Below are 13,236 nucleotides of genomic sequence, written 5' to 3'. Positions count from 1 at the left end.
CAGGGTCCCAGGAAGGGCCCTGGAAGCTACCCAGACCCAGTGGACCGTGTCAACCGTGTCGGCTGAGTGGACCGTGTGGGAGCGCGCCAGCAAAATCTCCCGCGAAATCAGCCCATTTCTGTCTCCTCATCAGGTCTTGCGGCGCATGCCCCCGACCCGCCTCCGCCTGCTGGGCGCTGGCGACAATCGTGTCATGCCATTTTTTTTTCTGAAGGCAATTGTGACCCGACTTTCACCTGCCCTTTGCCCTTTGCCCTTGGTCTTTGGTCCTTGGCTGGTCCTTCCTGCCTGACCCTGTCCGTCCTTTTCACTGATCCCCCTTCCTTCTTGCCCCGAACAAGCAAGTGCCCGGGTACAGCAACGGTACAGCCTACCTATCCCTACGACAGAACGGTACACCCCCCCTCCCTCGTCTCGTAGCCCCTGGTCGCTACTTCCCACCATCCCCGACTCTCCGGCACCTGCCTGCGCGCCCGTTCGTCGGTCGGTCTTCCCTACCTGACCTATATCTGCCTTTTGGGGTCGGAATAGCTTCATACTTAGTCCTCTCTCCTCTCTCTTCTTCTTCTCTTCTTCCTCACCTCGGTGTCCCCCTCCGTGCTCCTTCGTCCTCGCCCTCGGCCCCGTCGCCGCCGTCGCCGTCGCCGTTGTCTCGCCGTCGTTTGTCGTGGTCCTCTTTGCGCCTGCGTGCCCATCAGCCCGTAGCTTGTCAGCCAGTTACAGCTCGTCCAATCGTCGCCTTGCCCCGCGACGCTCGACAGCCCCATCCATCCTCCACTCTCCAACTCGTCGATCTATTCTATCATATATCCAATTAGTCCTGCGCTCCCCTCCCGCCGAATCCAACAAGTCTCCTCCCGACATTGTCGATTCTTTGATTCTGATATCGACCCCTCCCAAATCCGCATCGAACCCTGGTTGCGAGGATCCCTCAAACGACAGCGGGGAGCTTGGACAAATCCCCGAAGAGTGATACGGCACTTGTCGACCGCGTGGACGGACCATCTCGGAGGCTATCACCTCACCGGGCATCGCCTCGCAGACCCCCTCACCGCGACCTCCCACAAACGTCTCGCCAGCGTACTTCCTGCAGCATCCTCTACCCTTTCGCCCACCCGTTCGCCCGCCGCCTGTGCCTGTCGCAACCGCTCCAGGACGGCACTCTGTCCACCGCCAGATCTGACAGAGGTCGTCCATGATCTTGTCATCTTCCTGACATCTTCCACCATATAATGGTTCCCGGCGTTATTCAGCCTGATACACCAATGACACCAATGGACGACCCATTCAGCCGCGCGCGCCAGGAAGGCTCGCCTCCCCCGACCCAGGACCCTCTCGCCCTTCTTCGAAGCCTGCCCGAGCCCCCTCTAGAATGCCAAGTGTGCATTGTCGGCGCAGGTCCCGCCGGCCTGATGCTGGCCGCCAACCTGACCAGATTTGGCATCAACGTTGAGGTTGTCGATGATCGAGCAGACCAGACACCTGTGGGAAGGTAATGCTCCATTCTTAACCCGGCTTTGCTGGGTAACTACCCCAGAAAATCCCAATTGACTCGTGTAAACAGAGCCGATGGCTTGCAACCAAAGACGATCGAGACCTTCCGACAGATGCGATTATCAGACACTTTGCTACAACGTGGTGTCCGTGTCTTCGACATTTCCTTTTGGCGCAGTACAGCGGATGAGCCCCTCCATCGACTTGGCCGCGAAGTTCACTACCCGCCTATTATCGATGTCCTCGACCCCTACATTCTTCTTGTTCACCAGGGCATGGTTGAAGGTCTCTTCCTCGAAGACATGAAGAAGCGTGGCAAGGAGGTTCGCCGAAACATGGCTTTTGAGTCGTACAATGTCTCCGACAACGCATCGGGACCCCTTCAGGTCAATTGTCGCACCAACGTCACCCAGGATAAGCGATCTGTCCTGACCCAATTCCTTGTCGGCTGTGAGTGATGATGCGTCTTGCCACGATCGCATGAAAACTGACTTGTCATAGGTGACGGCGCGCACTCCAAGGTTCGCAAGAGCATCCCGGATGTCAAGGCTGTTGGTATGTCCCAGGCCGCCATCTGGGGTGTCCTGGATGGAGAGTTGATTACGGACTTCCCCGATCTCTGGTCCAAGACCCTCGTCTACTCGCAGGAGCATGGATCAATTCTCATTGTTCCCCGAGAGAGGAACATGACTCGATTTTATATCGAGCTCAAGGCAGGCGCCAAATTTGATCGTCGCGACCTGGGCCAGGAATTCATCATGAAGCGCGCCAAGCAGATCATGGCGCCCTTCCAGTTGGAGTGGAAGTACATTGAATGGTTTGGTCGCTACCAGGTCGGCCAGCGAGTCGCCAGCCGGTTCAGCGACGGCCACCTCAGGGCATTCCTTGCTGGTGATGCCAGTCACACGCACTCTCCCAAGTCGGCGCAGGGTATGAACACCTCAATGCACGACTCATGGAACCTGTCTTGGAAGCTGAACTTGGCGGTTCGCGGCCTGGCTAAGCCGGTCCTGCTTGAGAGTTATGAGGAAGAGCGTCGCAAGATTGCATTGGATCTGGTCAACTTTGACTATGAGCACGCTAACCAGATCGCCGGTGGAGACGCCATTGCCCTTGCTGAGAACTTCAGGACCAACGTCCGATTCATCTCTGGTATCGGTGCCGAGTACGGTGAAAATGCCATCAACCGACCTGGAGTGGGCAATAACCAGTTTGTCATGGGAGATGTCAAGCCTGGTTGCCTTTTGCCCCCTGCCAAGGTGACTCGTTACATCGATTCCAACCCTGTCGATATCCAGCTTGACATTCCCATGTTGGGTCAGTTCCGCATCTACCTCCTGATGTGGGATGTCCAGCAGTCGGGTCCTTTCCTCGAGACCTTCTGCCGAGCCATTGCTGGTACCGACTCTTTCATCAGCAGGCTATCTGCGGCGGCTAGTGCGTCTTATGCCAACCAACCGCGGAACTCTGCCCCCGAGGATATCTACTACCGGCCAGAGCGATACACCGTCGTCAGCCACCTCTTCACATTTGCCCTCATCAGTGAGTTACCCTCATTTTCAGCGTGACTACCCACCGTGCTAACCGTGACCCAGCAACCATGCCCAAGACAGAAATCGAGATCTCGGACCTCCCCCCTCTCCTGCAGGACAGCCGATGGACCTTCTATCTCGACGACATTCCGGACCAGGACACCCGTGGCTCGCTGTGCACCAACAAGTGGCTCGGCAGCCTTGGACCTGGCGAGGTGGCCATTGTCAACGTGCGCCCCGACGGCTACGTTGGCTCTCTTGGCAGATGGGACTCGGGCGTGGACGACTCTGGTGTCGAAGCTGCTCGATGGCTTGACGAGTACTATGACGGATTTATGCAACTCCCAACGCAGTAAGCCCAGAGGGCGATAATGAGTTTATAGACATGAGCAGCTGGAGCCCACGCGACTACTTGCACCCACCTCACCCCCGATTCAAGGACCAGCGATAGCGGACCCCCCCTCCAACTCGAGGGAAGAGAACCCCCTCGATGGCGACATCATCTTGTTTGTATATCCGGGAGCACGGAGTTTTCATTTTGTTGTTTTCGTCTTTGATACCGAAATCCCTCGCCCTGCCTACTGAGCTTGGGCTGGCCTCGGCGAAGGAAAAAAGGGGGGATTGGCTAATCGCCACTCCTAAAACCTAGAAAGAGAAGGGGGAAGAGAAGGGAGCACATTTAAAGAGGGACCATCTGTGTGGAAGATAGAAGAGGAGGGGGGTCAAGGCAATGACGGTATTATCTGTCTGCTGTCTAAAAAAGGGGGATGATGCTACTGAACCAACGACATGTGAGATAGCTAGTAGCTGCTCCTATGCAATTCATTTTATTTGTGATGCCATCTAACTTGTCCTTGTCGACTGAGTCGTTGTCTTGACTGTCATCCATGTTACCTATGACCCGTGGTGTTGCCATCTGGACCTGTTGTCATCTGGGCCGTGTTCTCTCAATACCTACATGCCCTGTCGTATGTGCCACATGATGCCTCCACTCTTGCTCTAAAACCGCAGTACGTTGATATGGCCGCCTGTGTCCTCGCCCACCAGCCATCGCTCATCACCATAAATGCAGCCCTTGGCCGTTAAGCTGTCAAACCTGCCCAAGAAGAATGATAACTGCTCATTCCCCAATGGGTGCTCCCTGAGTAGATTCCCCTCCCACTTATCCGTGTGATGAGGATAGATGCCGGGCGGAAAAGAGACAGTGATGTCTTGGCGGCGAAAGAACTGGAGGGCCTTGAAACGTACGCCCGCTGCCCTGTCGTGAGCTTGGGACACAGTGATGTAGGGGAAGCTTTCATGGCGCCAACACTGGGGCCTACTTGAGCATGAATAATGAAAGGGAGTATGCCCTCTCTGTATCCTCTGCCACCTCGCCAGACCTGGCGTCGTATTTTGAGATTGATGGAAGTAGTGAGCGTCGAAGAAAGGTAAGTCGCCTCTGACAGGAGGAGCCTTGCCCAGACACATTTCTTTCCACGTCGGGCCAATATCCGATAAAGGGATACCGGTTGACTGAACACAGTGCCCAACTCCCGAGGATGGGCCTGCATGGGGGCCTGCAAGTAAGTCATGATCGTCTTCGACCAGGTAGACATGGCCACAGGCCGAGCCAGTGTGGTCATCCTGGGTGATACTGTCGAGTTCCAGGCTTCGTAGACGGGGGGCAAAATTCTGCGACAGCCCCAAGTGCTGGAGGGCGCTTGTTGGGTGTGTTAATATGCGTCGCGGCTCACTACGTTCTGGACGCGGGCCTGGCCCTGGAGAACCAATGTCCCAGACGATCAACTCCTCTAAAGGATTAACAACAGTGAAAGCTAGATCCGTGGTCGGAATCCATTTGTATAGGGCAAAGTGTGTGCTGTTGTGGGTGCAAAAGAAACGGCCCTCATAGCCTAAGGGTCTGTCCATGCTGAACAACTGAGATGGGCCTCTTGATGAGAAGGCCTGCTGGGAAAGCCGTTCGTCTCGGAGGTTGTTGTTAGCCTTGCTGCTTAGCTGTGGCAGTGCTGGTTGTTTCATGATGATGTCAAACGCCTCGATGAAGAAGCGACATCCTGAATCTGACTTCACCACAAAGGCGAACATCAGAACGTTATGACTGACATGGACCCGAATGAGAGATCCACCAGAGAGTTGAAAGGGCACCACACACTCATCACCCGTTTCAATATCCCTAGCCCGGAAATCCAACACATCCAGGCTTTCGAATTCGGAGCAGGGTAGATGATCAAGCCCTGGTCGGGGGCATAAGTCCAGAAAGGATCCCAGTGATGGAAGTCGGCGGTCAGATTGCGCCCATGCATGAATCTGTTCCAAGGCTTCACACCGTGAGAAACCTGGAGATCCTTTCTTATAACGATCTCGCTTCGTCTCCATGGCTTCCCCTGGCTGAGATGCCAGTAACGACGCGCCAACCGTGCGAAGACGGTGGCCCAATCCGTGGTGTCGAGGTCATTGTCCCCTATCTCTGAACGATTCTCTCCCGTGGCCAAACCCTGAAGAATCCTTGCTTCTCGTGCCCGGGGAAAGAAGTCAAGAATCAAGCTCATGCAGAGGGTTTGGCTTGTGAGAGTGTTTCGCAGTGTCTTTGAGACCCGTCGAGACCGGACAATTTCGTGTGGAGGGACAAGGCAGAATATTTGGAGGAAAAGTGAATATGGAAGATTAACAAGTCCATCTACCCCAGCTTGTGATCTGCAAGATGGGGCATCTGAATCTCCTGGCTGACCGTTATTCGCGGCAGGGATGAGATCTTGAGGGTTCCGGCTTTGCTTGCTACTCTCGAGAAGAGAGAGGTGTGGTGAGCCTCGTAGTTGCTTATACTTCCTAGGAAACCTAGGGAAGGAGAGAGTAGAAGATCGATCTGACTGAGTATCTTGTACGGGTGAAGGGGGTCCTCGAGTGCCATCCAGGCAGCTGGTATTCTCTGATGAAGAGACAGGACGAGAGTCGTTGGACTGAACAAGAGTCTGCGTGAAAGAAGAAGACGAGTCATCGAAGCTATCATGGCGAGTCTTTGGCGCGTGCCAGGCTTTGTCGTCGATAATGGGCTCACCGGCCGTGATGCGGATGGAATCACGGCTCTTGCGTCCAGACTTGCGTTGTTGATATCTGCGGCATGATCGAGAGAAGACGTTGCTTTTTTGCTTGAGCCACGCTTTAAAAGAGCGAGGGTGGAAGATTCTGGGCTTCATGCTCTTCCCCTGAATATGCCGTTGGTCGTATGTCTCGTGACTTGGTTGGTGATGCTAGAGAAGAAGGAAGGAGGGAGCAAGAGCAAGAGCGAGGAAGTCTAGAAGCTATAAAAGCTCTTGGATCTAGAGTGAATTCCATCCAATGCCACTTCCCGTATTCACATCAATGGGAAGAATCGCCCCAACCATGGATGTCATGACCCCTGTGAATGAGGCGTTAAACACCGTCAACCTCGTCTTTGTTCTGTTTGAAGTTTGGGGGTTTACCGGCACTTGACCAAACGCTAGTAGACTTGCCCACGCCACGGACTCTTGGTCGGGCAAAGATTAGGGCGCATGGGGGGAGCCTGTGCTTCATCTGTGCGCTTCTTGTTTGGTTGCTTGCGTTGCATTCCATCCTGGTTAAGCTTCCCGCGTTGCAACCGTGCATGCAACAAGTGTGCAGAGATGCAGGAACCCATGCTTGCTTCAGGCGGGAAGGATACGACAAGATACAATGTTGGATGGGTGCACGAGTAATGTGAGGACTGATATGTAAATGTGCCGAGAAACTGGCAGTCGTTTTGATATTCTCAATGGCTCAACTTGAAACCAAAATGAGGCCTGCTTTGCGCCCCTGTTTGCGACTAGTAATTATAGTCCTTACTTCCACCACTCATTCATTCATTCATTCTCCTTCTCCTGCTTTTGAACCCATCGCTTAATTTCAATATCATTCAATTCCATCATGCAACCCTTTTATTGATGAGTAGGCATGGCCACATCAGCCTTCTTAGCCACAGCATCAGCACTCTGCCACAGAGCAGTCACCGTCTTGAGCTGAGTGTAGAAGTTGATACCGGGTCGGCCGTAGAAGGTGTTGGCACCGCCACCAGCAATACTCTTCTTGTTACCGGTGAAGGAGAACATGGGCAGAGGGACAGGGATGGGCACGTTGATACCCACCTGACCGGCCTCGATGCGCTTGCGGAAGGTCTCGCCAGTGGCGCCAGATCGGGTGAAGATGGCAGTGCCGTTGCCGTACTCGTTCTTGTTGATCAGATCAATAGCATCGTCGATGGTGTCGACGTTGAGGCACACCAGGACGGGACCAAAGATCTCCTCCTTGTAGCAGGTCATATCAGGGGTGACGTTGGAGATGATGGTAGGGCCGACCCAGTTTCCGTTGGGGTACTTGCTGGGCTTGAAGCCACGGCCATCGAGGAGGATAGTGGCACCCTCCTTCTCGGCAGAGGCAATGAGGCTCTCAATGCGCTCCTTGCTCTGAGGAGAGATGACGGGTCCGAGGTCGGCACCCTGCTCGAAGCCACCGTTGACGTTGAGCTCCCTAGCTCGCTCGGCGACCTCATTGAGCCACTCCTTGGTCTCACCAACCATGACGAGGGTGCTCAGAGCCATGCAGCGCTGACCGGCAGCACCAAAGGCGGCGCCAACAACGCTGTTGATGAAGTGGTTCTTGTTGGCATCAGGAAGGACAGCAGCGTGGTTCTTGGCACCCAGGTTGGCCTGGACACGCTTGCCGTTAGCAGAACCGCGGCTGAAGATGTACTCTCCCGCCTTGTTGCCACCAACGAAGCTGACGGCCTTGATGGCGGGCTCATCGAGGATAAAGTCGACGGTGCGGTGGGCGCCGTGAATGATGTTGACGACACCCTCGGGGAAGCCAGCCTTCTGGACGAGCTCAGCAAGGATCATGGCGGCACCAGGGTCGCGCTCAGAGGGCTTGAGAATAAGTGTGTTGCCAGTGATGGTGGCAATGGGGATACACCAAAGAGGAATCATAGCAGGGAAGTCTATATACATGTTAGCAAAAGGCCAATGGCAGTATAGGAACTAGGTACTCACTGAAGGGGCAGATAGCAGCCGTAACGCCCAGAGGCTCACGGTAGGTTCGGGTCTCCATGTCCTTGGACACCTCGAGGACCTCGCCCTTGAGCAGCTCGGGGGCGGCGATGGCGGCCTCGGCGACCTGGAGACCACGGAGGACGTCACCCTTGGCGTCAGCAAAGGTCTTGCCCTGCTCGAGGGTGATGCTGGCGGCGAGGCGGTCCCAGTTCTCGCGGATGAGCTGGACGAAGCGGAACATGATCTGCTGGCGCGAGATCACGGTAGTGTTCTTCCAAGACTCAAAGGCCTTCTCGGCGCTGGCAACAGCCGCCTTCATCTCCTCGTCGGTCATCTGGGGGACACGGGTGACGAGGTTGTTGGTGGCCGGGTCGTGCAGCTCAATGAACTTGTCAGTCTTTGAGGAGACGAATTCATTGTTAATGAAGTATGGGGTGTCGACGGCCTCGAGCTTCTCGTGTGTGGTGGGATAGCTCGTGGCGGTCGAGGCCAGGGCGGCAGTGGCGGGCTGGAGCTGCTTGGCCGTGGCGTGTATCCGCCTGGCAGCGACCGACGAGGGACCGTTGGAGGTCATTCTGGAGGAGGCGAGGAGGGAGGATCGAGACGAGGCAGCCGGAGAGGAACGGCTAGAAGCGCTCATGCCGCGGGAGATGAGGCGACGCATGATGGCGACGGGGAGGGAGGTAGGTTGTGTGTAAGTGAGGGAGCAAGAGATGGAGGGGCAAGGGGGGAGAAGAAGAATAGCAATTGGACTCTTCAATCCACGAGGAATCAACCTGCAGCTCAGATGGATCGAAAGAATGCACAGGTCATGGGTTCTCGACACCTTTTATACTGGATAGGTGTGCACCGGTAGCTGTGCCGGTGCGGAGGCGACGCCGTCAATGTGGGGGGCGTACCTACCATGTGTGATAAGCTCTCTCCAGGGCTCAGGTTCCTTCCCCCTCCAGCTCCAAAACAGCGGCTACAGAGTGTGGGGTAATATCAAGGTTGCCGTCTGCGCCCCGATCTCTGTGCCGATGCCGCCAGTTGCCGTCTATGCCGATGGATCCCCGTTCTTGCCTCACCCGGCCTTCGTCCTCCGTCTCTTGTCCTCTCAATGGCCGAGGTTGGGACTCTCTGGGCCCGGTTGTGAGAACGCCGAACTAGTGCGGACAGCCTCAACTCCTCCCGTCTCCCTTTGCCTGCCTAATCGGGTAATTCAACTATCTCCAACAACCTGCCTCATCAAGCTGTTCGCTTCGTCTCCACGAAGGGCAACCGCCCGTCAAGAACTACAGTATCGCGAGTTAAAAAGGAAACCGTTATCGTGGCAAAGACATCACATGGCCCTAGAAGGCGCCGGTGAGCCACTATATGTATAGACAAGGTTGTTCTCAAATTCTTGCCTATCTGGGTCAATAAGCTGAGACTGACTCGACTACCTCAAACTATCAACCAAGGCAGACAGAACCTGGCTAAACACCATTCAAAACGATAAAATCAAATGCCTGCGCCGTGCTTTCAAATTCCTTTCGTCATGGCCCAAGCTTATCAGTAATGACAAGCGGCGGGTCAGGTATAAGTGAAGTAGCTTCAACGAGGTATCAACAAATTGATACTGCTGTTGCTCCCTTGATGCATGTGAAATCAGGTAACTGATCAAAACTGACACTCCTTCTTACGCATTCCTATCATTTCTTTTCTGTAGCACATTTCTTTTGCTTGTTTTTAGATGTCATTGCCTTCGCAAATCAACACCTGTCCGCCGAGATCTATCAACTGTCCCCTACGACTGGCTGCGAGTGTTGCGCTTGCTAGCCTCACCCTTGGCCTTCTCAGCGCCAGTGGTCGTGGCCTCAGCGGCCTTGTCCTTGACCTCCTTAGCCTTGTCCTTCGCCTTCTCAGCAGTCTTCTGGACAGCGGGAGACGAGGTGCCAAGGTTCACCAGAGCGGCGAGGAAGGCAACAGAGACCACAAAGATGGCGGCAATGCCACCGGCGACCTCAGGAACGAATTTGACAGCCTGGATGGGGTCATTGGCAGCGATGGCAAGGAAGAGGTCGAGCTTCTCCTTGACGTAGAAGACGGGGTCATCAAGGAACTTGAGGTCGTTGGGAGACTTGGTGTCCTTGTCCTGCTTGGGCTTCTCAGCCTCGAACAGAGCCTTCTCGACGGGGTGCTTGAGGCCGAAGGTCTCCTCGGCGAGCTTGTTAGCGTCCTCAACAGAGTGGCCGATGTAGATGTTGTCAAAGAGGATGTCGTTCTGCATGGTCCAGATCTCGAAGCCAATCTATCACCAGTTAGTTGCTGCGATATCATAGTCACCCAAGAAAACTTACAGCTCCCATAGGCTCAAAGTTGGCAGGGGTCTTGTCCTCATAGTAGTCAGGGTTCTTGATCTTGCGGGGAGCCCAGGTTCCCTTGTAGGCAGGGTTCTCGACGTAGGGCGCAGTCCACTTGCCCTTGTAGTCGGGGTTGCGCTTCATGGGCTTGGTCCAGGGACCGCAGCCAGAGACATCACCACACTTGGGGTTGGGGACGGTGGGAGCGATCCAGTCACCATCCTCCTCATCATCCCAGTCCTCGGGCTTCTCAGCCTCAGGGTCGGGGATGGTGATGGCCTCCTCCTCAAGCCAGTCATCGGGCTTGGTGGCATCCTCATCAACAATCTCGTAGGGAGCCTCCTCATCCCAGTCCTCAGGCTTCTTGGCCTCGGGGTCGGGAATGCGGGCCTGGTCAACCCAGTCATCGGGCTTGGTGTCCTTGGGGTCGTCAATCTCGGCGGGAGGGTTGACGGCGGGGAGGAAGTCCTCAAGAAGGCTGCCAGTCTTGACCTCCTCGTTGTTCTGCTTGATGACATAGGTGTTGTTGGGGTGGACGATCAGAGTGTAGAGCTCGGTCGTCTTGACGATCTTGGCGGTGGGAGGAGAGCTGAGGTGCTTCTCCTCGTACTCGCCAGTCTTGGGGTTCTTGTGGTTGAAGATGAAGTGGACCTTGTTGGTGTGACCGCACTTGTCGGGACCGAACATGATCACGTAAGGAGTGGTGTTGGCGAACTCCTCCTGGTGAAGAGCCTTGTTGTCTCGGAGGAGCTTCATGTAGGCGCCACCGCACTCGAGGCCGTCTAAAGAACATGTTAGCACGCCGCAACCATCTACAGCTAGGTTTCACGGGTAAATCTTACTCTGAAGCTTGACCTCGTACTGGACGACAAGGGTCTTGCCCTTGTTGTCAATCTTCTTGGGGAACTTGGCCGAGATGGCATGGTGAGCAGCGGGGTTCTTGACAACGAGACCCTTATCGCCCTCCATTCCCTTGTAAACGACGGGCTCCTCGACGGACCACTCGCCGACGTAGGCCCATTCCTCACCCTCCTTGTCGGAGCCGGCCGTGTCCTTCTTCGCGTGAGAGGGCTTCCATCGCTGGTCCCAGTCGTCGGTGAACTGCTCAAGGAAGTCGGCCTTGATGGTGGTGGGCTATAGAACAGAGTGTCAGCTTCCAATTGATCACAGCACATGCTTATGGGAGCTCTGATAGTTGTCGAGAGCTTAGGGAAGCGCGACGGTGAGGACCTACAGTGAAAGTCGGCACCTTGGGCACAGCGGCAGAAGCCTCGTCGGGCTTGGTCTCCTCAGCGTGGACGTTGCCAGCGAGGAGAGCAGCCGAGAGGGCCGCGACAGCGTTAATCTTCATGATGAAAGCGGTAACAAGGTAGCTCCGTAGAGGACGGGTAGTTCCAGACGTCACCAGTCGCGCGGCGCGTGTAAAAGAGGAATTGGACGAGAGGATAGGACACAATCGCAACAGAGACCACGCTCGATGAGGGGATTCCCAGCGCTCGAGGAGAGAAAAGTTTCCAAGAGGTTGGAGGAAAAGAAGCCGGGAGGGAGGTGACGAAGAGGTGGCGTCTTTACAAAGAAATGGTGGAGAGCTGTTTGGCGTTGGAGATGGAGCTTGAGGACACGTAGAAGCTCACTCAGAGCCGCCCTAAATTTCAGGGATCACACACACGGCAAGGCGCAGGGCGGGGGGTACAGTGGCCCGCTAAGCAGGAAGGTGCGGCGTGGTGCGGGTGCCGAACGTGGGCAGGGCAGGTCCAGGTACCTTGCCGGCGATTCTTGGGGGCGGGGAACTTCCACCTCAGGCAATGGATGCCTCGGCGCGGAAGCTTAGTTTGGTTGTGAATTTCCCGTAGAAGGCTCGAGAAGATGAGGTGGCCGGGCCCATTGGTAATATCATACTGTTTTGAAAAAGGCCGGCCTATTCACCGTGCAAGTCAATTCCGAGGCTGCAGTGAACAATGGAGAGAAGCCTTTTCTGAAATTCTATTGTCGTCCAGAGGAACAATCCCGGAAGCTTGCCAACTAGTGAAATGCAGGACAGGCAGGACCCTTTTCTTTATGGAACCACTGCCGCCGAGCATGATTCGCTGGTGCTGTTGGACTTGTTCAACTCGCTCCCGCATTCAAGGCAAATAGTTTCATGAGCGGCTAAACTGCCTATCTGGGAATCGAGCACTTCATCATGCCGCCAGTGACATCAGTGATAAGGAAAACCGTTATCCCGTGGGAGCAATCATGATGACTTGCTTTAAGTTAGTCGGTCCTAATGGAATCGAGAACTGGACGAGAACTGGAAGGGGGGCTTCGTGGCGTCAAGGGTACCGGTACATCTGCAGGCCGAGTGTCATTGAAGATGAACATGGAGAGACGTCAACAGACAGCAGCTTGAGAGCTTGCAGCGAGTAAGATGAGACACATCTCGATCTGCCAAAGTTACATGAGGATTCTGACCGATATTACAGGGCCAGCCTCGCAGCCTTTCCCTGGCAAAGTCAGCTGTGATCACTCTCCGAGGTCTTCATTTCGCTTACACACGTAGTGAGCGCCTCGTTGTCCCAATCGGTAGTCGTGGACCAATCATGTAACTGGATCCACACAAATCACAACTTCACTGTTTCATGCACTTCGTGAGAAGGGAATCAATGATTTCAGGTGACGCAGAGCGCCAAAAAGTGGTATTGTATTCATGCCCATGTCTTGAGCTTGTATGTGAACGCAAAACGTGTCCCAAATTTGTCCATGAAAAAACGACCACCGGGAGGTCCTCCTCTCATGCTGCCAACATGTTCATGTGATATCAAACTCCATCCATCATTACCGCTCTAGCAAACCCATTACATCCTT

General features: G+C 54.9%; 3 protein-coding genes across 3 annotated transcripts; 1 reads left to right on the top strand and 2 right to left on the bottom strand.

Annotated features, from left to right (window-relative positions):
• Positions 1-1,232: 1,232 nt before the first annotated feature.
• Positions 1,233-3,382, top strand: NCS57_00100100 (uncharacterized protein; the record flags this gene model as incomplete). The annotated part of the gene is made up of 4 exons (XM_053051075.1): positions 1,233-1,492; positions 1,565-1,944; positions 1,996-3,036; positions 3,090-3,382. The coding sequence occupies 4 exons, from the start codon at positions 1,233-1,235 to the stop codon at positions 3,380-3,382; spliced, it is 1,974 nt and encodes a 657-aa protein (XP_052919590.1).
• A 3,579-nt stretch (positions 3,383-6,961) lies between these two features.
• NCS57_00100000 (Methylmalonate-semialdehyde dehydrogenase) lies at positions 6,962-8,732 on the bottom strand (the record flags this gene model as incomplete). The annotated part of the gene is made up of 2 exons (XM_053051074.1): positions 6,962-8,016; positions 8,069-8,732. The coding sequence occupies 2 exons, from the start codon at positions 8,730-8,732 to the stop codon at positions 6,962-6,964; spliced, it is 1,719 nt and encodes a 572-aa protein (XP_052919589.1).
• A 1,104-nt stretch (positions 8,733-9,836) lies between these two features.
• NCS57_00099900 (uncharacterized protein) lies at positions 9,837-11,743 on the bottom strand (the record flags this gene model as incomplete). Its single annotated transcript, XM_053051073.1, has 4 exons — positions 9,837-10,340; positions 10,390-11,174; positions 11,235-11,526; positions 11,627-11,743. The coding sequence occupies 4 exons, from the start codon at positions 11,741-11,743 to the stop codon at positions 9,837-9,839; spliced, it is 1,698 nt and encodes a 565-aa protein (XP_052919588.1).
• Positions 11,744-13,236: the final 1,493 nt, after the last annotated feature.

Source organism: Fusarium keratoplasticum, chromosome 1 (assembly GCF_025433545.1).
Source record: "Fusarium keratoplasticum isolate Fu6.1 chromosome 1, whole genome shotgun sequence".
NCBI lineage: Eukaryota > Fungi > Ascomycota > Sordariomycetes > Hypocreales > Nectriaceae > Fusarium > Fusarium keratoplasticum.
This window is presented reverse-complemented; position numbering and strand designations above follow the sequence as displayed.